The sequence below is a fragment of the Macaca fascicularis genome, chromosome 19 (genome assembly GCF_037993035.2).
Source record: "Macaca fascicularis isolate 582-1 chromosome 19, T2T-MFA8v1.1".
Lineage (NCBI taxonomy): Eukaryota > Metazoa > Chordata > Mammalia > Primates > Cercopithecidae > Macaca > Macaca fascicularis.
In genome coordinates, this window is record NC_088393.1 from 13,639,039 (window position 1) to 13,663,616 (window position 24,578).

General features: G+C 51.9%; 1 protein-coding gene across 22 annotated transcripts in view; it reads right to left on the reverse strand.

Annotated features, from left to right (window-relative positions):
* CACNA1A (calcium voltage-gated channel subunit alpha1 A) overlaps window positions 1–24,578 on the reverse strand; it is a 432,044-nt gene that overhangs the window by 27,480 nt on the left and 379,986 nt on the right. For 20 of the 22 annotated variants that reach the window (XR_012428445.1, XM_045380278.2, XM_074026050.1 and 17 more), the window contains 6 exons: window positions 23,948–24,058; window positions 14,281–14,364; window positions 4,246–4,362; window positions 3,847–3,912; window positions 3,552–3,667; window positions 790–940 (listed from right to left, as the gene is read on the reverse strand). Coding sequence is in view for 21 of the 22 variants with exons in the window: in XM_045380278.2 (XP_045236213.2) it covers window positions 790–940; window positions 3,552–3,667; window positions 3,847–3,912; window positions 4,246–4,362; window positions 14,281–14,364; window positions 23,948–24,058 (645 nt within the window). In the remaining variant the exon portion in view is untranslated. Of the gene's footprint in view, window positions 1–789; window positions 941–3,551; window positions 3,668–3,846; window positions 3,913–4,245; window positions 4,363–5,086; window positions 5,251–11,685; window positions 11,728–14,280; window positions 14,365–23,947; window positions 24,059–24,578 lie in introns of those variants that run through there. The other 2 variants (XM_074026057.1, XM_074026058.1) reach the window with 2 other exon arrangements.

Here is a 24,578-nt window from a genome sequence, read left to right on the forward strand (position 1 = left end):
TTCTGAAATGGGGACTAACACCAAGAGAACTACCCTGACCCCAACTCCTCCCACATCTGCCCCCAACAAGGCCAAAGTGAGATATTTCTTTCCCACCAATCTTTTTTTTTTGAGACAGGATCTCATTCTGTCGCCCCGGCTGGAATGCAGTGGTATGATCATGGCTCACTGCAGCCTCAACCTCCAGAGCTCAAGTGATCCTCCCACCTCAGCCTCCTGAGTAGCTGGGATTGCAGGTGTGCAGCACCACATGTGCAGCTAATTCAAATTTTTTTTTTTTTTAAGAGATGGGTTTCACACCACGCTGCCCAGGCTGGTCTTGTACTCCTGGGCTCAAGTGACCCTCCCACCTCGGCCTCCCAAAGTGTTGGGATTACAGGCGTCAGCCACTACGCCCAGCTGAAATGTTTCAGTGGGTCTCAGATGGGGGAATTCTGTCCCCCACTCCCACTCCCACCCCCTGGGGCATTTGGCAATGTCCGGAGACATTTTTGGTTGTCCCAACAGGAGGAAGGGGTGGCGTGTGTTGCTAGCATCTGGTCGGGAGAGGACAGGTATGCTGCTATACAATACAGTGCACGGCATGGCCCCACCCCAAAGAATCAGCTACCCCCAAATGTCGACAGTGTTGAGTGTGAGATGCTCAGGGTCACCTGATCCCAGGCTGGTTCAGAGAAGCCTTGGAGTGAACTAGCCTTCTACACAGCCACATTCTAGAGAAAGCCACTCCCCTGAAAGGAAGCCAGGCTTAGGGAGTCCAGCCGGCCCTCACAGGGTCCACAGACTCACCAGAAATGAGCAGAGGAAGATGAAGGAAACGAAGTAAAAATAAGCGAACTCGTTGCCACACTCTCGAGTCAGGATGCCAGAGTTCTTATCACACGGCTTCCCACTGAGGCAGGAAAGCATGATGTTGTGCCAAGCTTCCCCGGTGGCACTCCTGAGGACAGGGAGAAATCAGAGACTCGGGCACCAAGCCCTGACTGGGCACCAGCGCCTCCCCGGGAGGTGGCGCATACACGTCAAGCACTTGGGCTCTGGAGCTGGCCAGGCAAGCCCCAGGTGGACCATCTCCTTTTACTGGGAGCTGAGGGAAGGGAATTCACATTCTTGACTGTGCATTGAAGTCCACAGAGAGCTTTGAAAAAATACCAATGCCCGTGCCCCTTTCCAGCAGACTTGGATTCAATTGGTCTACGGTGGGATTTGAGGACACTGGTATGCTTTTTTATTTTCTTTTCCTTCTCTCTCCCTCTCCCCCTCTCCTGCCATCCCCTGCCCCCCCATCCCCTTTTTGATAGGGTCTTGCTCTGTTACCCAGGCTGGAGTACAGCGGCACAATCATTGCTCACTGCAACTTCAACTTCCCAGGCTCAGGCGATCCTCCACCTCGGCCTCTTGAGTAGCTGGGACTACAGACACATGCCACCACTCCTGGCTAATTTTTAAACTTTTTTTTTGTAGAGATAGGGTCTCACTGCATTGCTCAGGCTGGTCACTGGTATGTTTTAAAAGCTCCCCTCTTGGCTGGGCGCGGTGGCTCAAGCCTGTAATCCCAGCACTTTGGGAGGCTGAGGTGGGCGGATCACGAGGTCAGGAGATCGAGACCATCCTGGCTAACATGGTGAAACCCCGTCTCTATTAAAAATACAAAAAATTTGCTGGGCGTGGTGGCACTCGCCTGTAGTCTCAGCTACTTGGGAGCCTGAGGCAGGAGAATCGCTTGAACCCAGGAGGCGGAGGTTACAGTGAGCTGAGATCGCGCCACTGTGCTCCAGTCTGGGTGACAAAGAAGGAGGGTCCGTCTCAAAAAAAAAAAAAAAAAAGCTCCCCTCAGGCTGGGCGCAGTGGCTCATGCCTGTAATCCCAGCACTTTGGGAGGCTGGGGTGCGCGGATCACCTGAGGTCAGGAATTCGAGAGAACGGCCTGGCCAACATGGTGAAACCTCGTCTCTACTAAAAATACAAAAATTAGCCAGGCGTGGTGACGGGAACCTATAATCTCAGCTACTCAGAAGGCTGAGGCAGGAGAATCGCTTGAACCCAGGAGGCACAGGTTGCGCTGAGCTGAGATCACACCACTGCACTCCAGCCTAGGCAACAAGAGCGAAACTCTGTCTCAGAGAAAAACGAAAACAAAAAAAGCTCCCCTCCATCCAGGTGACAGTCATCTCATACTATATTCTCCCTGGATCACTCTGTTCTAGGTATGCTGGGCTCCTCACAGTCCTCAAACATGCCAGCCACACTCCTGCCTCAGGGCCTTTACACAAGCGGTCCCCTGGGCTTGGACTGCCCTTCCCCATATACCCACTGGCTCCCTCCCTTGCCAATTTCTCTCAAATGTCACACTTTCAGAGAGGCATAACCTGCCGGCCCTCTATTCTTTCTCTGTTGGTAGATTAAAAACATTATTATTATTTATTATTAATATTTTTTACTGTGGCAAAATACACACAGCATGAAGTTTATCAACTTAACCATTTTGAAGTGTACAATTCAGTGGCATTAAGTAAACTCACGTTATCATGCAACTATCACCACTATAACTTTTTTTAAAAATTAAAAATATATATTTTTGTTTTTAGAGACAGAGTCTCGCTCTGTTGCCCAGGCTGGAGTGCAGTGGAACAATCATAGCTTACTGTAGCCTGGAACTCCTGGGTTCGAGCAATCCTCCCGCCTCAGACCCCCCAGTAGCTGGGACTACAGGTGTGTGCCACTATGCCCAGTTAATTAAAAAAAATTTTTTTTGTAGATACAAGGTCTCACTATGTTGCTCAGGCTGGTCTCAAACTCCTGGGCTAAAGTGATCCTCCCACCTTGGCCTCTCAAAATGCTAGGATCGCAGGCATGAGTCACTGCATCCGGCCCTATTCTCCTTTATTCTTGAAATTTGTCTTTTTCCAGCATTCTCTATAATTTGTTTCCTGATTATTCGTCTTCCCCATGGGGATGTTAGCTCCCAAAGTGCTTAAAATGTCTCTTTTCTCTATTTCCTGGTGCATTCTCGTTTTTCAGCAGTGCCTGGCATGCTGTAGGTGCTCAATAAACCTCCGCTGAACAAATGAAGGAACTTTGTGTGTAGCCAAGATGACGAACCAAATAATCAAGCCTCATGGTCTGTAAGCCTATTTTCTCATCGTCAGATAGGGGTGCCAAGAATCCCTTCCTCACAAGGTAATCAGGAAGATTCAGAGATAATGCCTGGAAAATGACCTTCATGATTATGTCCCAGGGCCCTCCGCTTCTGCCCTGCTAGGATTCCTGGGCCCCCAAACGCCCATTTCCAGCCTCACGGGAAAAGAAGGATAAGAGCACATCCGACCACCACTACACCAGAAAAGGAGGGCACGCCCCCTACCGGAAGAGAAGGAGGAGGGCACGCCCCCTACCGGAAAAGAAGGGTGAGGGCACGCCTCTGCCAGAAGAGAAGGAGGAGGGCACGTCTTCCATTGGAAGAGGAGGGCACATCCCCTATGGGAACAGAAGGATGAAGGACGCACCCCACCCCACGGGAACATAATTATCAGAGCAGGCCCCCTTCTCACCGGAAGAGAAGCATGAGGGCCTGGAAGAAGGTCCGGAAGTTATTGTGCTCAGTGATTTGGAACTCATCTTCATCACTGTCCTCGTCCTCCACGTCGATGCCGATGTTACCAAACACCTGCGAAATTGGAGGGTGACGACCAGGGGCTGCCATTCCTCCAGTGGCTTCTGGGATACCCAGCTCAACCTCCATGGCTGCTTCTGTGGACCAGGCTCCTCTGACCCACCCCTTTCTAAGGATGGCTGCCCTCCTTGGGCCTTGGGAGGCTCTGGGAACTTTAGGGGTGTGGCACTCACCTGCATCCCGATGATGGCATAGATGAAGAAGAGCATGGCGATCAGCAGACAGACATAAGGCAGGGCCTGGTGGGAAAAAAGGCAATGAAGAAGAGTGCTGAGAGTCCCTCAGCCACACTGTCTTCCTCCCTTGTCCCAGTGCTCTGCCCCACTGGGTTGGGTGGCCACATGCTGTGCCAGAGTCCTGCCAGGGCAGGTGGGCATCTCTGGAGGCTCTAGGATGAGGCCCTTACAGCTCTGAAGACACACCAGGGGCAGGAAGTTCGACAAGAGCCCTGGAGATAACAGATTCTCTGCATGACTACATCACAGAGGCACTTCCAATCTGACTTCTACATTCAGCCAGAGCAAGGGGGTCACCCCCGCAGCCCTGGGCCAGCAGTGGGGACGAGGACTCACCTTGAAGGACTGCACAAAGGTCCAGAGAAGAATGCGGATGGTGTAACCCTGACGGAGAAGTTTGATGAGCCGGGCAGCTCGGAAGAGGCGGAGAAAGCTCAGGTTGATGAAGTTATTCTGGGGAGATGGAGGAAAAGGGGTGACCATCCACCCACCCCAAAGGGCTCAGAGCTGTCACCACTCACAGAGGCCCCTACATGAAGCCAACCAACAGGAAAAAAGCAAGCCAGACCCCAAATAAGGAGGGAGAGAGAAAGCACTATTAATGCAATGATGCGGAGGAAAAACTCGAAAAAGGAATAATGTTGGGAGAGAGAGGGTGGGAGGGAGGAAAAGGCATCAACTCAAAAGCATAAGCCCTCCCTGCCAGCCCCACCCGCAACAGGGAAAATGAAAGAAAAAGGAAGAGGGAAAAAGGAACGGGGATGGGGAAGAAATAACAAAAGAACAAGAAAAAGAAAATATATCCGAATCATCCAATCAGGAAAAAAATCGAGATGGTTTTTGTTTCTCCCAACAACCAAATGCACTGAGACGAAAGGACACAAGCCGGTCAAGTTGCGGAATCTATCACACGTGTACGATGCACAAACACCAGGGCGGGGGTGGGGGTGGAGGTCGCCAGCACGCTCAGGCCTGGTGGACATGTGCGGGTTCCGAGGGCATGTTACGCTCCGGGCCAGAAATGCATCTGTCACGGGACTCACCGGGCACCCTGCCCTGCCCTGCCCTGCCGAGCTGCCCACCCGCTCCTGCCCGCCCTGACCTCACCCCACGGCCAAGAGGAGCAGCGGCTCGAGCCAATTGGGAGAAGCGGAAGAGCATCTTTTCTTACCCCCTTGGCGAGCGGGAATGGGGAGGACGGGAGGGAGCTGGGACTGTTCGGCTGCAGGGTGAGTCCTCGCTGCCCGCTGAGTCGGAGAAGATGCATTTGGGGCCCTTTTCCCCCCTCTCAGGGATGGCTTCTCAGCTTCTGGGGCTGGGTGGAGTAGCACGGGACCAGGCCTGCAGGAAGCAGGAAGCACTCAGCTCCCATGGGTGGGTGAGCTCAGAAATCAGCCCGGGCCCACCAAGGGGCGGGTGCTGGGGGCTGGGAGGTGGGGCCATCCCTGCCCCCAGAACCTCCCTGGGTGGCCACTGCCTCTGCTCAAAAACCCCCTGTCTAGTCACTGCCTCTGCCTCCTCCCACCCAAGCTAGAAGAACCAGGGGGCCAGAGAGTTGGGGAGTCAGGGAGGAGACCAGCTGGAGATGGTGAACATGGACTGCCAGTGTTAAGTGGCCATTGTGGGGCTTCAAGGGACCTTGGTGGGGTGGGGGTTGGAGTCTCGAAGTCAGGAGTGGGTCAAATCTAGCTAGTAAAACTGTTGTGTTGCGCCTGAGCAGTGTTTTTTCATTTGTCCTTGTTTTTAATTAAAAATTATTGCCATTGTTTAAAAATCAAGAGATTTTGCCCACCAATCTGACTTCCTGGCAACTCCAGGCCTGCTGCGATTGCTCCCTGAAAGCAGGCCACATGCTCTCCAGTTTTCCAAGGTCCGCAGGTTCTAGAAATGGCACTTGCTTTCCTGGTTGACTGGTGTCTGCTTGGCCCCCAGAGGCATTTGAGTTTGAGACCCCAGCCTCAGGCAGACATGGAAACCCTCCTTCGCTGGCCAGTACCCAGCAGGGTGAAGGCAGGAGGAGCAGAGGGTCTCTCTACACTAAGGAAGGGGCTTAATGAGACTTGTTCTATGGGATTTGTAGGATTTGCTACAGGCCATGTAGCAAGATTTAACTTGGTCTAACCTTTACCCCCCAAATGGCACAGGGTGACCATATAGTCACAGCCTCCCTCTCGGTTTCAAAAGTGTCCTAGTTTGGGTGACGAATTACGAGGGCATCCTACTTGGTGGCTTCCAGAAGGCTTTCTGGCTGCCAGATCTGTGTCTTGTGCTAGCTTTGGCCTGGAAGCTGAGAGGCAAGGACTGGAGTTCAAGGAATTTCTGAGGCTGGCAACAGGCCTCTGGGTTTGCTGGCAATGTCTAGGATGCTCTCTGGGACACAATCAGTACGTCCTTAGGCCTCTAGGATGGAGAAGGGGGCTGGGGGATCCTACCCTGACCACACTGGGCTCAACTGCTGTGAGAATGTCTCCAGTGCCTCGAACAAGCCCCCAAACCCAGCTTGGCTAACAGAGTCATTCTCTGTGCCCTGCTGCCCTGACCCCCATCCCTGCCTGGCCACCCAGCTCCACCTGGGGATGGGGCTGATGGCTCAGGTATCCCCAGCCCCCTCCCTTTCAACCCCAGAGTACAAGCCATCCCTTTCATGGGGCGGATCATAACATGTGGACTCGGCCAGGCATGCGAAGGCAGGCGGACCCTGGAAGCAGCCTCAGGAGCGGGGTTTAGGGGAGAGCAGGGGAAGCTTGCAACCATGCAAAAAAGCCAGGGATCTGGCAGGGATATGCATGCAGAAAACGTGCTTCCCTTCTTGGAGTCAAGTCGGGGAGGAGACACACGAGGGAGGTAGGGGTGGAGACGGGAAGGGTTTGGGGCAGTGGGGGAAGGGTACTAGGCTGCCCTCACCCACCCTCCACCTCTTCCTGCATCTGTACCAAGTCTTTCCACTGCCCCCAGAACTTCTGACAAGTTCCCTCTTCCTGCCTTCCACATTTCAATCCACAGCCTGGGAGATGCAGCTTCCTCTCCTCAACACCTCCCCTGAATTTCCTGGCTAGAATGTGATGGGGGTGGGACACAGCCCCTGGAAGGCATGAGGACGGGTCTTGTCTTTTCCAGTGCTGTGCTCAGGTGTCCCTCAAGTGCTCAGAAGGATATGGAGACCACCCACCTAAGGGCTCCAGAAAAGTCCTACTACTTGTAGACCTCAGCTCCAAGCTCCAGCCCCCACAACACCTGCCTATCTGACTTATTTCAGGCTGTCCTAACGGCACCTCAAACTTGCTATGCCCACACCTATTCTCTTCCCCCAACCGGGCCCTTTCCTGGCACTCGCTCACCTCTATCGCCCAGTTTTTTTTTTTTTTTTCCTAAAGACAGAGTCGCACTCTGTTGCCCAGGCTGGAGTGCAATGGCACGACCTCGGGTCACTGCAACCTCTGCCTCCCGGGTTTAAGTGATTCTCCTGCCTCAGCCTCCCGAGGAGCTGGGATTACAGGTGCCTGCCACCACGCCTGGCTAATTTTTGTATTTTTTAGTAGAGATGGGGTTTCACCATGTTGGTCAGGCTGGTCTCGAACTCCTGAACTCAGGTGATCCTCCTGCCTCGGCCTCCCAAAGTGCTGGGATTAGAGGCTTGAGTCACGACGCCCAGCCTGTCTCCCAGTTTTAAGCCAGACCCGACTGCTCACAGGCACCTCATCCCCTCAGTTCAGTTCTGATCTTTCCCTGGGTCCTGCAGAGAACCGTCTGAGAGGGACACCATCCCGCTGTACTCTCTCCTCCACTGTCATCTCTTGCTGTGATTCCTGGTGCCCACCTCCAGCCCAGCCTCCTGTCAAGCTGTTCCCTGCCCTGCAACCAGAGTGAGCTTGTCTAGTCACACCTCCTTTCACGCCTCCCCTGCTTCCTATCCTCCCAGGCCTTTCCTGGTGCTTAGGAGAAAGCCCAAATTCCACAATATAGCCCCACCCTCCCCAGCCCCGGGTCCTGTCCCCTGCTGTCTTGTTTGGCTATCTCCAGGCCAGCCTTTCTCTGCTGTCTTTGCATCAGCCACACCTCCTCGCTTGCAGATCCTGACCTCCCACAGGCTCCGTCCAGGCTGTCCTGGGCCTGGAATGCTCTGTGCATCTCTGTCTGCCTTGTTAATGTTGCTCATCCTTCAGCTCGCAGTGCAGGTATAATTTTAAGTGGAGTCAAGGTGTTATTTGACCGATGCCTGCCTCCCCCACCTGACTGTATGTGGTGAGAGGGGACAGTAATGGTGTGTGTTTCGGCCCATAATTCCATCTGTGGCACCAAATAGGGGCTCATTAAATGTCTGGTGGGTGAGTGCATGTGTACTGCCAGCAGGAAACGGATCCCAAGGCAAAGATGCCATTGGGGCCTCCCTCTGAGGGCCTCATTGGTGAGTAGGGGAGGGGCAGAGGCAGTTGAGATTTAACAGAACGAGGGGTGTGCAAGGGGCTGAGAAGTGGGGGAGGGAGAGAGATGTGTGCAGTATGTACTGGAGTGGGGGTACAGGGTGGGTAGATGTAGCAGTGAGGGCCAGTGTGTGTGTGTGTGCATGCATGACTGTGTGTGGGAGACACAGAGACAGGGACAGTGAATGAGAATTAGAGGCCAGGTGCAGTGGCTCACACCTGTAATCCCAACACTTTGGGAGGCTGAGACAGGTGGATCACTTGAGGTCAGGAGTTCGAGACCAGCCTGGCCAAACATGGTGAAATCCTGTCTCTACTAAAAATACAAAAAGTGGCCTGGTGTGGTGGCACATGCCTGTAATCCCAGGTACTCAGGAGGTCGAGGCATGATAATTACTTGAAACTGGGAGGCGGAGGTTGCAGTTAGCTGAGATTGTGCCACTGCACGCCAGCCTGGGTGACAGAGCGAGACTCTGCCTAAAAAACAAACAAACAAAAAGAAGTGAGAGAGAGAGAATTAGAGAATGAGCAAGAAAAAGAAGAGGTCATGACTACGCGTGGTGTCTGTACATGCAGTGACTGTGTGTGCATAGTGACTGCGTGTTGTGTGGTTCAGGGTGCACAGATTGTGTGTGCAGTGTATGGATACATAGTGACTGTGTGTGCATAGACTGCACAGTGACTGTGTGCTCAGTGACTGTGTGTGCAGTGACTGTGTGCACAGTGACTGTGTGTGTGCATAGTGACTGTGTGTGCATAGTGACTGTGCCTGCAGTGACTGTGTGCATAGCGACTGTGTGTTCAGTGTGTGGTGCACAGACTGTGTGTGCAGTGTGACTGCAGTGACTGTGTGTGCATATTGACTGTGTGTGCAGTGACTGTGTATAGTGACAGTGCAGTGTGTGTGCATACTGACTGTGCATGCAGTGACTGTGCAGGGACTGTGTGTGCATAGTGACTGGGTGTGCAGTGTATGTGTGCATACTGTGTCTGCAGTGTGTGTGCATAGTGACTGTGTGCAGTGACAGTGTACACAGTGACCGTGTGCAGTGACTGTGTGTGCATAGTGATGATGTGTGCATAGTGATTGTGTGCAGTGACTGTATGCATAGTGACTGTATGCACAGTGACTGGTGCATAGTGACTGTGTGTGTGCAGTGACTGTGTGCAGTGTCTGTGTGCAGTATCTGTGCATGCACAATGACTGTATATGCACAGTAACTGTGTGTGCAGTGACTGTGCACAGTGACTGTGCATAATGACTGTGTGTGTGGTGTGAGTGCATAGTGACTGTGTGTGCAGTGTCTGTGTGCGGTGACTGTGCACAGTGACTGTGTGCACAATGTCAGTGTGCAGTGTGTGTGCACAGTGACTGTGTGTGCATAGTGACTGCTCAGTGACTGTGTGTGCATAGTGACTGTGTGTTTGGTGTGTGCATAGTGACTGTGTGTGCAGTGTCTGTGTGCAGTGAATGTGTGTGCAGTGACTGTGTGCACACAGACTGTGTGTGCGCATAGTGACTGCACAGTGACTCTGTGCAGAGTGACTGTGTGTGCACAGTGATAGTGTGCACGCAGTGTCTGTGTGTGCATAGTGACTGTGTGTGTGCAGTGACTGTGTGTGCAGTGTCTGTGTGCTGTGACTGTGTGCACAGTGACTGTGTGTGCAGTGACTGTGTGTGCAGTGTCTGTGTGCAGTGATTGTGTGCCCAGTGACTGTGTGTGCATAGTGACTGTGTGCACAGTGACATGTGCACAGTGACTGTGTGTGCAGTGTCTGTGTGCAGTGGTTGTGTGCAGTGAATGTGTGCAGTTCTGTGTGCAGTGACTGTGTGTGTGCAGTGACTGTGTGCACAGTGTGTGTATAGTGACTGTGTGTGCAGTGTCTGTGTGTGTGGTGACCGTGTGCAGTGACTGTGTGTACGCAGTGACTGTGTGTGCATAGTGTCTGTGTGTGTACAGTGACTGTGTGTGCAGTGATTGTGTGCCCAGTGACTGTGTGTGCATAGTGACTGTGTGTGCAGTGTCTGTGTGCAGTGACTGTGTGTGCAGTGACTGTGTGCACAGTGTGTGTATAGTGACTGTGTGTGCAGTGTCTGTGTGTGGTGACTGTGCAGTGATTGTGTGTACGTGGTGACTGTGTGTGTACAGTGACTGTGTGTGCAGTGTCTGTGCAGTGACTGTGTGTGCAGTGACTGTGTGCGTGCATAGTGACTGTGTGCGCAGTGACTGTGTGTGTGCATAGTGACTGTGTGTGCAGTGTCTGTGTGCAGTGATTGTGTGCAGTGTCTGCAGTGTCTGTGTGCAGTGATTGTGTGCAGTGTCTGTGTGCAGTGATTGTGTGCAGTGTCTGCAGTGACTGTGTGCAGTGATTGTGTGCAGTGTCTGTGTGCAGTGATTGTGTGCAGTGTCTGCAGTGACTGTGTGCAGTGATTGTGTGCAGTGTCTGTGTGCAGTGTCTGTGTGCAGTGATTGTGTGCAGTGTGTGCACAGTGACTGTGTGCAGTGTCTGTGTGTATGCAGTGACTGTGTGTGCAGTGTCTGTGTGCAGTGACTGTGTGTGCAGTGACTGTGTGTGTGCAGTGACTGTGTGCACAGTGTGTGCATAGTGACTGTGTGCAGTGACTGTGTGTATGCAGTGACTGTGTGTGCAGTGTCTGTGTGTGCGGTGATTGTGTGCAGTGACTGTGTGTGTGCAATGACTGTGTGACTGTGTGCGCACATGCAGTTCAAGGCTCCAGGAGAGGGCCTCAGTGGGCCGGCCCCACATGAAGCTACCAGATCCGAGTCTGGCGCTTCTGAGTTCCTCTGCCTGAGAATCTTTGCCGGCACACTGCCTGGCCTTCATGTCTCCTTTATCAGACTTGGAGAGTCAAGACTCTGCTGGTCAAGGCCAAAGATCTTGTGGGCTTGAGATGGAGGTTTGGGGACAGCAGGATGGAGAGAGCTGGAGGAGCAAGAAGACAGTTGGCAGTTTTCCTGGGGCCTGGGGTCCATGGAGCTGAACGGGGGACAGGAGAGGTGAGAGGTGGCTGGGAGTGGATTTGCCTCCATTGTCTCTGAGTGTACAGGATGTGTGTGCGGGATGGGGCGAGAGACAGAGGTGCTGCGCTGGGAAAACCCATCCCTTTCTCTGCAAAAGATGCAAACCACCCAAAACAGAAAACCCCCATTCAGAACCTGATAAAAAAACAGCCAGAGTCTGCAGGAAGTGGGAGGCACAGGGGCTGGGGGCGGGAGGACAGACAGACAGACAGAGGGGAGCAGAGGGGTGGGGAGAGCGTCAGGCATCCCACGTTGGAGAGGCGGGGTGTGGCATGCAATGCCGATGCGAGGAGATGCGTTCACAGTTAATGTAAGGCATTTAGACTTCAGAAAGAAGTAAGACCAACCGGATTCTAGATGCAGATGTTGAAGATGAGGGGGAGCGGGCGGGCGGGGGCAGTTGGGGAGGCGTGTTCAGCATTTTTTAGGTTGATTTGTAACCAGTGCCAAAAAACCAATGGGTTTCGGTTCCCGGGCGGGGAGTGGGGGTGGTGGTGGCGGTGGGTTGGGAGATAAGTCATTGGTGTATGAACACACAGACCATGTCATGGATGAACAAATGAATTTCATAGTGCATTTTGATTGGATGAGTTTTTCAGACGGCGTTGCGCCAATATACAGTTTTAAGAGCAGGCATGAAAAGAGACAAGACAAGAAACACAGTCATTATCCATTGCACACAGGGCAAACCCACGTCACCCCAGCCACTTGGGGGCGGCAGCTGAGGCAGCACTGGTTAGTACTGCCGCATGCCCTCTGCCCCCTAAACCCCAGGGACCTGCCCTCCCAAGAATCTGGCATTTCCTGTCTCAGCCTGGCCAAGCCCTGGCCTCAGAATTAGTGGGCTTACCTGGGAGGCAGAAAGGGGCAACTGAAACCTCCTTGCCCACCAGGACATGCTTCTCCCTACTCGAGGTTGGGACTTAATTGTCCTAGAAGCACCCAAACACCCACCCACTATCTTTCCCTCAAATTGATTATAATTCAGGGCTGGCTAACACACACCTATTCACAATAACAACAACAATAGCAATAATAATGACAACCACCATTCTCAAACTCCTGGTTTCCTGGTAGGTTCTGTGCCAAGTGCTTCACGTTGATTTCTTTCTTTCTTTCTTTTTCTTTCGTTCTTTTTCTTTTTTTCTTTCTTTTTTCTTTCTTTTTCTCTTTCTCTTTCTTTGCTTTCTTAATCTTTCTTTCTTTTCTTTCTTTCTTTCCTTTCTTTTTTCCTTCTTTTCTCTTTCTCTTTCTCTCTTTCTTCTCTCTCTCTCTTTCTTTCTCTTTCTTTTTGTTTTTGAGACAGAGTTTCACTCTGTTGCTCAGGCTGGAGTGCAGTGGCACAATGTTGGCTCACTGCAACCTCTTGCCTCCTGAGAATCAAGTGATTTTCCTGCCTCACTCCTCCTGAGTAGCTGGGATTACAGGCACCTGCCGCCACGCCCGGCTAATTTTTGTATTTTTAGTAGAGACAGGGTTTCACCATGTTGGCCAGGCTGGTCCTGAACTCCTGGCCTCAGGCGATCCACCGGCTTCGGCCTCCCAAAGTGCTGGGATCACAGGCGTGAGCCACCGTGCCCAGCTGAGGGTCAGTTTTCCTGTCTGCGAAATGGGGCAATACCCTCTTTCTCAGGCCCGACCACACCCAGTTCTATTCTCCTGACCTCTCTGCCTGCTCTGAGCATCATATTCAGCTTCCTTCTGGTTTACCTTGGCCAATGGGAGGCTCTGGCAGGAGATAAGGGACGAGGGGAGAGAAAGGTTGGGGTGTTTCTCTCTCATTGCACTCCACCTGCTTTGGCCCTGGTCTCTGTGCCTCCACACTGACAGGACAGGTCCCATTTGGTGGCATCTCCTGGCCTCCTGCTCAGGTTCCTTCCCCACTTCAGCACCTGGGCAGGTAACGGCTCCCTATGGTGGCTGGTCACGGGGCACCTTGCCACCCTTGTGGGTCCCCTTCCCTTCCCTTCCACCAGTGATCTCTGCATTTGAGCGCCTTCAGCTGAACCCTTCGAGGGAATTCTCTTACAAGCCGAGACCGAGACCTCTATCCTGAGCCAATCCACGTAAACCACTTAGCACAGTTCCCTGGCACACAGCAAGGCTGCGATTCTTGTGAGCTATTGTTATTTTTATTGTTATTAAGATGACATTGATATCACCCTTAACCCTTGGCTTTGATGCCTTTTGACCATTGCTTCCCCCTGCAAGGATCTTCTACCCTCCCCTCAATCTCCCGAGGGACCCCGAGCCTGGGCTCACTGGCAGATGGCCAAGGAGAGGGTCTGGGACAGGAACTCTGGGGCCCTCAGTCTTCCAGAAAAGGAGAAGGGCAATGTGTCCTGTGGGGCCACTACAGAGAGGTCCAGAGACCCCCATGTTGAGAGTCTCCCAGGCCTGGGGCTAGAGGAGGGAAGACATCCTGGGCACCCCACTATGGCCCTGGGAGTTGTGTTCCCACTCTGGCCTGAGGGCTGTGGCTCTCTCCTGCCCATGAACCAGGAGCGGGTTGGTTTAAACAAAATTGACTCGAAACTCATTCTTTCTGGGCTCCTGACAAGGGGTGGTGTTTGGGAGCCGGCTCAGCTTCAGGAGCTTTTAAGTGTATCAGTTCCCTCAATGTACTCATCTGCATTATTCATTCCTAGGCCAGGTTGCAGGGAGGCCCACCCCTCAGTGCTGGCCCTACAGCCAGGCTTTGGTCGCCCCCATCTCCCCATGATGCCCTCTGGAGGGGCTGCCCTTGTCCCCGGGGGCCCCAGTTCTCCCTCTCTGGTCATGGCCAAGTGCTGGCTCAAGCAGCTGTGGCTGTCGGGACCCACTGCTTCTGGAAATGCTCCCCCACCCCCCGCCACCCGCCTTGTCCAGCCCAGAGTCACCCAGAGAGAAGCTGGTGGGAGACTTACCCCAAACTCAGTCACGAGGATATCGGTGATGCTGCCCAGAACAGTCACAAAGTCGAAGATGTTCCAGGCATCGCGGAAATAATTCTAGAATGGGGACCCACAAGACAAGAGATGCCAACAGAGGGCTTGGTTCCCGGCCCCCCTAGACTGGCCGGGGGCATGTTAGAGGCACAGCTACCAATCAGCAGAGTGCCCGGGGCAGTTGTGGTTGTTCAAAGGGCTGCGGTAAAGGCTGTTCAACATCATCTGCGCTGAGTCTCCCTCCCTGGGAACCCCTGGGGGCCTTCCCATGATTGGCCTGGCCCCAGAGGGGGCCTTCAGTCCCTGCTTCAGCTCCATGGGGCTGGGGCTGCTCTTCAGAGCTGTGGCTTATCTCTCCAGCATTTTTGAGGGCTCCTGAGACCCCAGGGGCTTTATAAATGACATCATCGAGATCCTCATGAAGATCCTGGAGGGAATGGTTATCACCCATTTTCTTTCTTTCTTTCTTTTTTTTTTTTTTTGAGATGGAGTCTCACTCTGTCGCCCAGGCTGGAGTGCAGTGGCACGATCTTGGCTCACTGTAACCTCTGCCTCCTGGGTTCAAGCGATTCTCCTGCCTCAGCCTCCCAAGTAGCTGGGACCACAGGTGCATGCCACCACACCCAGCTAATTTTTTGTATTTTTAGTAGAGACGGGGTTTCATCATGTTGGTCAGGCTGGTCTTGAACTCCTGACCTCAAGTGATCTGCCCACCTCGGCCTTCCAAAGTGTTGGGATTACAGGCGTGAGCCACCGCTCCCAGCTATACCCATTTTCTAGGAGGTGACCAAGCCACTCATCTGCCTGAGGCTAGCAGCACAGAGACGTAAAGCCAGGATTTGAACCCAGGCCTCAGACAGCCCACAGTCTGTTCAGGACCCCACTAGGTTGGCAGCATACTCGAGAAGAAAGGAGACTCTGGGTTCAAATCCCAACTCTGCAACCAGAGCTGTGTGGCTATGGGCAAGTGGCTTAACCTCTCTGGGTCTCCATTTCCTGATCTGGAGGAGGATAGTAACAGGGTACAGAACAGGAACTGGACAGGGGGCTTTGGGGCCTTTCAGGCACATGCACTTCCTGGCCCCCTTGTGTTTAGACGGGGCCATGTGTGTCTAGGTGCAGCGATGTGCTGTGAGTGGAAGCAGTGCGGTCACTTTCTGGTCAGCATTGGCCTCTCTAGCCTCTCAACCCTGGGCTTGGTGACTAGTAACATTTTGAATGGCAGCTACTCTGTGAGCCTGGGTCCCTGACTAACTATGAGACAAACAGCTTCCCTGCTGAGTGTAAAAAAACCTTCCCATCAATTTAAGTTACTGAGATGTGGGGGCTGTTTGTTACTACAGCTTCACTTGATCTATCCTGACTGCTACATTCCTGGGCTGGGTGCTGGCTCAAGGGGAAACACAAGCATAGCCTTTCTGTTGCTAAAATATGGAAATACTCCACATTGTTTGGAAAACAGTCACAGCCTCAAGTCCCACAAGGTCTCCTCCTATCTCTGACTCCCCTCAACCGGGTACTGACATGGTGATGGATGGCATCCCAGTCTGGACCCAAGAGTCTGGGTCAAAGAGATGGCCCTCCCCTCTGGGGTCAGTGGGACCCAAAACACAAAACACAGGGCCTTATCAGCATCTTCGCAGAAGCAGAGGCCAGGTCAGGGGTTGGGGTGGTCAGTGTGACCCTGAAGTAGCCCCTCTACCTTACAGAGAAGGAGCCTGACTTTAGAGCTGTGCTTCCCTCCTAGTTGAAGTGCCTGGGGCCTTTGCGCCCTTCTCTGGGAGGCAGCAGTAACACAGCAATCAGACAATGAATGTGGGTCGCCGAGCATGGAATATACAGTAGGTGCTCAACAGATGGGATGTTGTTGTTTCGCAACTGCCTATAAAAGGAATTCAGGGGGCTGGGTGCGGTGGCTCACACCTCTAATCCCAGAACTCTGGGAGGCTGAGGCAGGTGGATCATGAGGTCAGGAGATCAAGACCATCCTGGCTAACACAGGGAAACCCCATCTCTACTAAAAATACAAAAAAAAAAAAAAAAAAGCCCGGGCGCGGTGGCTCAAGCCTGGAATCCCAGCACTTTGGGAGGCCGAGACGGGCGGATCACGAGGTCAGGAGATCGAGACCATCCTGGCTAATATGGTGAAACCCCGTCTCTACTAAAAATACAAAAAACTAGCCGGGCGAGGTGGTGGGCGCCTGTAGTCCCAGCTACTCGGGAGGCTGAGGCAGGAGAATGGCGTAAACCCGGGAGGCGGAGCTTGCAGTGAGCTGAGATCCGGCCACTGCACTCCAGCCTGGGCGACAAAGCGAGACTCCATCTCAAAAAAAAAAAAAAAAAAAAAAAAAAAAAAAAAAAAAAAAATTAGCCAGGCGTGGTGGGAGGCGCCTGTAGTCCCAGCTACTCGGGAGGCTGAAGCAGGAGAATGGTGTGCACCTGGGAGGCAGAGCTTGCAGTGAGCAGAGATTGCACTACTGCACTCCAGCCTGGGCCACAGTGCGAGACTCCGCAAAAAAAAAAAAAAACAGGAATTCGGGTCCTACTGGCACTTTTGGCATTTTGGCAGATGTTGTTGGGGCCTTGCCCATATCTCATCTGCACACCTACAGTACATTACTTGGCCCAGTGTCTCTCTCTGGCTGCACATGTGTTAGGGAATTAATAGCTCCCCTGGAAATGGCCTTTGATTATGTCTGATGGGCACTGGAGGATAAATACCCCAACTCCCTCCCGGTGAGGTGGGATGACTCTGTGCTATGTGCTCTCTGCTGCCTCCTGGAGGTCCCCACTGAAACTGAGCCCCATTTGTCCACAGCAGGAACTGGCTTAATAATACACTCTTTCCTGGTTGCCTTTCTGTCCCTGTGTCTCTTCCCCTGTCCCTTACTGCCTTGCATCCCAGATAAATTCCTTGCACTCAATCCTTGTCTCAGGCTCTGCTTCCATGGGAGTCCAAACAAAGACAACTTTATAGGCGTCTGGTCACAGACCTCAACCCCTAGGCTAGAGAGCTCCCCTCTATCTCCCGAATGTTACACAGGGAACTTGTGGCTTCATTTAAAACTGAAAGGGGAGACCAGACATGGTGGCTCATGCCTATAATTCCAGCACTTTGGAAGGCCAAGGAGGGACAACTGCTTGAGGTTACAAGTTTAAGACCAGCCTGGGCAACAGAGTGAGACCCCCATCTCAGAAACAAAAACAAAAACAAAAACAAAAACAAAAACAAAAACACCAGAAAGCAGAGGGGAAGCTCAGTGCTGGCTCTTGCAGGATTGGCAGGGTGAGGGAGATGCAGCTCCAGGCCCCAGTGGAAGAATCACTTCACCAGCAGAAGACCAACTCAGGAATAAAATAACTGCAGGCTGGGTGCAGTGGCTCACGCCTGTAATCCAACTGGAATATGAGGGTGGCAAAGCCCCAGGGCAGGTCCCTGAAAAGTAGGGGCTAGGCCGGGCCTGGTGGCTCACGCCTGTAATCCCAGCACTTTGGGAGGCTGAGGCAGGCAGATCACCCGAGGTCAGGAGTTGGAGACCAACCTGGCTGACATGGTGAATCCCCGTCTCTGCTAAAAATACAAAAATTAGCTGGGCGTGATGGTGGCCACCTGTAATCCCAGCTAGTCAGGAGGCTGAGGCAGGACAATTGCTTGAACCTAGGAGGCAGAGGTTGCAGTGAGCCAAGATTGCACCACTGCACTTCAGCCTGGGTGACAGAGTGAGTAGTCATCACAAACAAACATACAAACAAACAAACAAAAATTACAGATTCAGTGATCCCCCCTGCTTCATCAAACCAAGTGAATCAGAACCTCTGGGGTATGCTCAGTGTATCATTTAAGAAATTTCTCGGCCCGGCGCGGTTGCTCAAGCCTGTAATCCCAGCACTTTGGGAGGCCGAGACGGGTGGATCACGAGGTCAGGAGATCGAGACCATCCTGGCTAACATGGTGAAACCCCGTCTCTACTAAAAAAAATACAAAAAACTAGCCGGGCGAGGTGGCGGGCGCCTGTAGTCCCAGCTGCTCCGGAGGCTGAGGCAGGAGAATGGCGTAAACCTGGGAGGCGGAGCTTGCAGTGAGCTGAGATCGGGCCACTGCACTCCAGCCTGGGCGACAGAGCGAGACTCCGTCTCAAAAAAAAAAAAAAAAAAAAGAAATTTCTCGAAGTGCTTCTTTTTTGTTTTTTAGAGTCTGGGTCTTGTGTTGTTGTCCAGGCTGGAGGGCAGCGATGTGATCACAGCTCACTGCAGCCTTGAACTCCTGGGCTTAAGTAATCCTCCTGCCTTAGCCTAAGTAGTTAGGACAACAGTCATGTGCCACTATGCTGGCTAATTTTTCATTTTTTTTGTAGAGATGAGGTCTTGCTATGTTGCCCAGGCTGGTCTAAAACCTCTGGGTTCAAGCAATTCTCCTGCCTTGGCAGGAGTCCCAAAGTGCTGGGACTATAGGCATGAGCCACCACACCTGGCCTGAAATGCTTCTATTAAGTAGCATCTCTACCAAAGCAAAGCCACTATTTTGGAGGAAAAAGGTCCATTATTAGGACCCCTTTCCTAGCATTTATTTATTTATTTATTTTGATACAGGGTCTTGCTCTGTCACCCAGGGTGGGGTGCAGTGGCTCAATCACGACTCACTGCAGCCTTGACCTCCTGGGCTGAATCCATCCTCCAACCTCAGCCTCCTGAGTAGATGGGACTGCAGGTGCACGCCACCACACCAGGCTGATTTTTGTACTTTTTGTAGAGACAGAATCTCACTGTGTTGTTCAGGTTGGTCTCAGACTCCTGGGCTCAAGCGATCCACCCGCCTCAGCCCCTCAAAGTGCTGAGATTACAGGTGTCAGCCACCGCGCCTGGCCCCTAGCATTTACTGAGTGCTCACTCCAGGCCAGGTTTTATCCTCAGTCCTCTACATGCACATTAGTGCATTTGCTGCTTACCAGGGCTCTGCTGAGGTGGAGGCGGAGGATGGCTCCTTTTAATGATGGGGAGGTGACAAAGCTTATATAGGATGAGGCAAGATCTGAACCTAGAACTCTGGCACTGAAGCTGATGCCCTAACCACCTCCGTAAACCAAGGTGGGAACTTGGTTTCCTGAGACCATGGCTGAGACCCAGGCTGTAGGTCATTCTCTTCAAAGGGATGGACTAAGCTGGTGGTCAAGAGAACGGATGTCCTGGTTCAAGTCTCACCCTGGCCACACACTGGGGACCTGCAATAAGTCACTTTACTTCAAGTCCTAGCCCATTAGCATAAGCCTTCCTCACCTTAATTTTTTTTTTTTTTTTTTGAAACAAAGTCTCGTTCTGTCACCCAGGCTGGAGTGTAATGCGTGATCTCAGCTCACTGCAACCTCCGCCTCCCGGGTTCAAGAGATTCTCGTGCCTCAGCCTCCTGAGTAGCTGGGAATACAGGCACGCACCACCACGCCCTGCTAATTTTTGTATTTTTAGTAGAGATAGGGTTTCGCCATGTTGTCCAGGCTGATCCTGAACTCCTGACCTCAAGGGATCTGCCTGCCTCAGGCTCCCACAGTGCCGGGATTACAGGTATGAGCCATCACACCCAGCCCTCCAATTTTTTAAAAATAATTTTCATTTTCTTATTATTTATTTATGTATTTTTTGAGATGGAGTCTCACTCTGTCACCCAGGTTGGAGTGCAGTGGCACGATGTTGGCTCACTGCAACCTCCACTTCCTGGGTTCAAGCGATTCTCCTGCCTCAGCCTCCTGAATAGCTGAGACTACAGGCGCGTACCACCACGCCCGGCTATTTTTTGTATTTTTAGTAGAGATGGGGTTTCACCATGTTAGACAAGATGGTCTCAATCTCCTGACCTCGTGATCTACCCGCCTCGGCCTCCCAAAGTGCTAGGATTACAGGCGTGAGCCACTGCGCCCGGTCAATTTTTATTCTTTTAGAGATGGGGTCTCACTCTGTCACTCAGGCTGAAGTGCAGTGGTGCAATTGTAGCTCATTGCAACTCTGACTAACTGGGTTCAAGCAATATTCTTGCTTCAGTCTCCTGAGTAGCTAGGACTATAGATGTATGCACCATGCCTGTTTGATTTTTAATTTTTAATTAAAAAAAATTGTTTTTTTGAGACAGAGTCTTGCTCTGTCACCCAGGCTGGAGTGCAGTGGTGCGATCTTGGCTCACTGCAAGCTCCACCTCCCAGGTTCATGCCATTCTCCTGCCTCAGCCTCCTGAGTAGCTGGGACTACAGGCGCCTGCCACCACGCCTGGCTAATTTTTTATATTTTTAGTGGAGATGAGGTTTCACCATGTTAGCTAGGATGGTCTTGATCTCGTGATCTGCCTGCCTCTACATCCCAAAATGCTGGGATTACAGGCGTGAGCTACTGCACCCGGCCTAATGTTTTGTTTTTGAGACAGAGTCTCCCTCCGTCACCCAGGCTGGAGTGCAGTGGCACAATCCTGGCTCTCTCCACCTCCTGAGTTCAAACTATTGTCACACCTCAGGCTCCTGAGTAGCTGGGATTATAGGCGTGCGCTACCATGCCCAGTTAATTTTTGTATTTTTAGTAGAGAGGGGGTTTCACTATTTTGGCTAGGCTGGTCTCGAACTGCTGGTCTTAACAGATCTGCCCACTTTGGCCTCCCAAAGTGCTGGGATTGCAGGCATGAGCCACTGCGTCCAGCCTTTAATTTTTTTTTTTTTGTAGAGATGGAGTCTTGCTATGTTGTCCAGCCTGGTCTTGAACTCCTGGCTTCAAGCAATCCTCCCACTTTAGCCACCAAAACTGCTGGGCTTACAGGTGTGAACTATAATACTTTTTTTTTTTGTTTGAGACGGAGTCTTGCTCTCACCCAGGCTGGAGTGCAATGGCGCTATCTTGGTTCACTGCAAGCTCCGCCTCCCAGGTTCACGCCATTCTCCTACCTCAGCCTCCCGAGTAACTGGGACTACAGGCGCCCGCCACCATGCCTGGCTAATTTTTTGTATTTTTAGTAGAGACGGGGTTTCACCGTGTTAGCCAGGATGGTCTCGATTTCCTGACCTTGTGATCTGCCTGCCTCGGCCTCCCAAAGTGCTGGGATTACAGGTGTGAGCCACCGCGCCCAGCCTTTTTTTTGAGATGGAGTCTCGCTCTGTTGCCAGGCTGGAATGCAGTGGCATGATCTCGGCTCACTGCAACCTCCACCTCCCATGTTCAAATGATTCTCCTGCCTCAGCCTCCCGAGTAGCTGAGACTACAGGCATGCGCCACCATGCCCAGCTAATTTTTGTAGTTTTTAGTAGAGATGGGGTTTCACCATGTTGGCCAGGGTAGTCTGGACCTCTTGACCTCGTAATCTGCCCCCCTCTGCCTCCCAAAGTGCTGGGATTACAGGTGTGAGCCACTGTGCCCAGCCAACTATAATACTTTTGTGCGTATTCTGTGAACCCCCTTGGCCACGTGAGACTAGCCCTGGCTATTTTATTTTATGCATAAAGACTTGTAAATGCATAACAAAACAGTCAAGACTGAAAGGTTACCTTTTATAATAGCTATCAAAATATTTTTTAAGGCTGGGCATGGTGTCTCATGCCTGTAATCCCAGCATTTTGGGAGGCCGAGGCAGGCAGATTGCTTGAGGCCAGGAGTTTGAGACCAGCTTGGCCAACATGGTAAAACCCCGTCTCTACTAAAAATACAAAAATTAGCTGGGCATGCTTGTGTGCGTCTGTAGTCCCAGCTACTCAGAAGGCTGAGATGGGAGAATCACCTGAATCCAGGAGGTGGAGGTTTCGGTGAGCCAAGATTATGCTACTGCACTCCAGTTTAGACAACAGAGTAAGACTCTGTCTCAAAAAAAAAAAAAAAAAAGTTTTAAAAATGGCGATCTAGGCCGGGCGCGGTGGCTCACGCCTGTAATCCCAGCACTTTGGGAGGCCGAGGTGGGCAGATCACAAGGTCAGGAGATCAAGACCACGGTGAAACTCCGTCTCTACTAAAAATACAAAAAATTAGCCAGGCACGGTGGCGGGCACCTGTAGTCCCAGCTACTGAAGAGGCTGAGGCAGGAGAATGGCGTGAACCCGAGAGGTGGAGCTTGCAGTGAGCCGAGATCATACCACTGCACTCCAGCCAGGGGGACAGAGCGAGACTCCGTCGCAAAAAAAAAAAAAAAAAAAAAAAAAAGGCGATCTAACAATGAATATACTTCATTAACACACTGAATAAAAAGGTTTAATCACACGCAGCATTTTAAAGCAATGATGAATGCAAATTAAATGTTAAGGTATCTGCAGCTCTTATAAGGCAGTATGAAAATATCTGATGTTTGTAAGTGACACAGGTCATGTTGCTAATATTAACGGTTGATAATACTAATAACCCTTGTTGTCTCCCTTTAAGATGGAAGGAAATGTTAAAATTTAGTTATTGGCTGGTGAAAAATAAAGATGTATCTATTTTTAGTATCATTATTTTTTTGAGACTCGCTCTGTTGCTCAGGCTGGAGTGCAGTGGTGTGATCTCAGCTCACTGCGGCCTCCACTTCCTGGGTACAAGCGATTCTCCTGCTTCAGCCTCCTGAGAAGGTGGGATGACAGGCACCCACAAGCACGCCAGGCTAATTTTTTGTATTTTTAGTAGAGATAGGGTTTTGCCATGTTGGCCAGGGTGGTCTCGAACTCCTGGGCTCAAGTGATTTGCCTGCCTCTGCCTCCCAAAGTGCTGGGATTACAGGTGTGAGTCACTGTGTCCGTCCTCTGTGTTTCTTTTTTAAACGTGGAGTCTTGCTGTTGCCCAGGCTGGGATGCAGTGGCATGATCATAGCTCACAGCAACCTCCACCTCCTGGGCTCAAAATACCTTCCCACCTCAGCCTCCTGAGTAGCTGGGACTACAGGCACGAGTTACCATGCCTGGCTAATTAAATTTTTTTTTTTTTTTGTAGGGACAGGGGCTTGCTTTGCTGCCCAGGCTGGTTGAGAACTCCCTAGCTTCAAGTGATTGCTCTGCCTTGGCCTCCTGAAGCATTAGGATTACAGGCACGAGCCACTGTGCTCAGCCTATTTCAGTTTTCTTTCTTTTTTTTTTTTTTTTGAGACAGAGTTTCACTCTTGTTGCCCAGGCTGGAGTGCAGTGGCGTGATCTCGGCTCACTGCAACCTCTGCCTCCCAGGTTCAAGTGATTCTCCTGCCTCAGCCTCCCAAGTAGCTGGGATTACAGGCATGCGCCACCACACCTGGCTAATTTTGTATTTTTAGTAGAGACAGAGTTTCTCCATGTTGGTCAGGCTGGTCTCCAACTCCCAACCTCAGGTGATCCGCCCACCTCGGCCTCCCAAAGTGTTGGAATTACAGCCATGAGCCACCTCGCCCAGCCTGATTTCAGTCTTCTTATCTCTAAAGTGGATGCTAACAGCTCCCAGCATGATGACTCCTATCATTTTGAGGACCTGAATACATAAGCAGCCATACAGTAACACTCATGTGTTGGGTCTCCCTGGGACTCCTTGGCAAACACAGAATGCCTAAGTAGGATCTGTGGCCACTGGCAGGATGCCGAAGCCACCCTTGAGGTTGGGGGTCTTGAGGCCATGTGGGGAGACCATCGTCCAGCACCCATTGCTCCCCCTTGGACTTCTCCCAAGCCCGTAGCTGTAGCCCCAAGGTGGTACTTACCAGAATCCCAAAAGCCATGACTTTCAGCACACATTCCAGAGAGAAGAGGGAGGTGAAGACGATGTTGAACACCCTCAGGGCGTTTTCATAAGCAACAGAAGCCCCATAGAACTAGGGGGAAAGAAGCAGGAGTGGCAGGGGTCAGTGAGCGGGGGTGGGAAGTGGGAAGTGGGGAGGCAGCTTCATGGCTGTTTTCCAGGCAACACTCCGGCCCCAGGCAAGGGCTGAGCAATCTCACTGTTGGGAGGCATAGTTCAGGAAAGCCCAGCTCTCCGCCAGACTAGGCTCTTCTTTTCACATCAAAAAACAAAAACTTTCCCCCGCCTCTTTTTTTTTTGGTAGACGGGGTCTTCCTGTTTTGCCCAGGCTGGGCTCGAACTCACAATCCTCCTACCTTAGCCTCCTGATAGTTGGGACTATAGGCATACACCATTGTGCCTGGCTGAATTATACTTTTTCTTTCCTTTTTTTTTTTTTTTGAGAATGAGTCTTACTCTGTCGCCCAGGCTGGAGTGCAGTGGCACGATCGGCTCACTGCAGGCTCCGCCTCCCGGGTTCACGCCATTCTTCTGCCTCAGCCTCCCAAATAGCTGGGACTACAGGTGCCTGCCATCACGCCCAGCTAACTTTC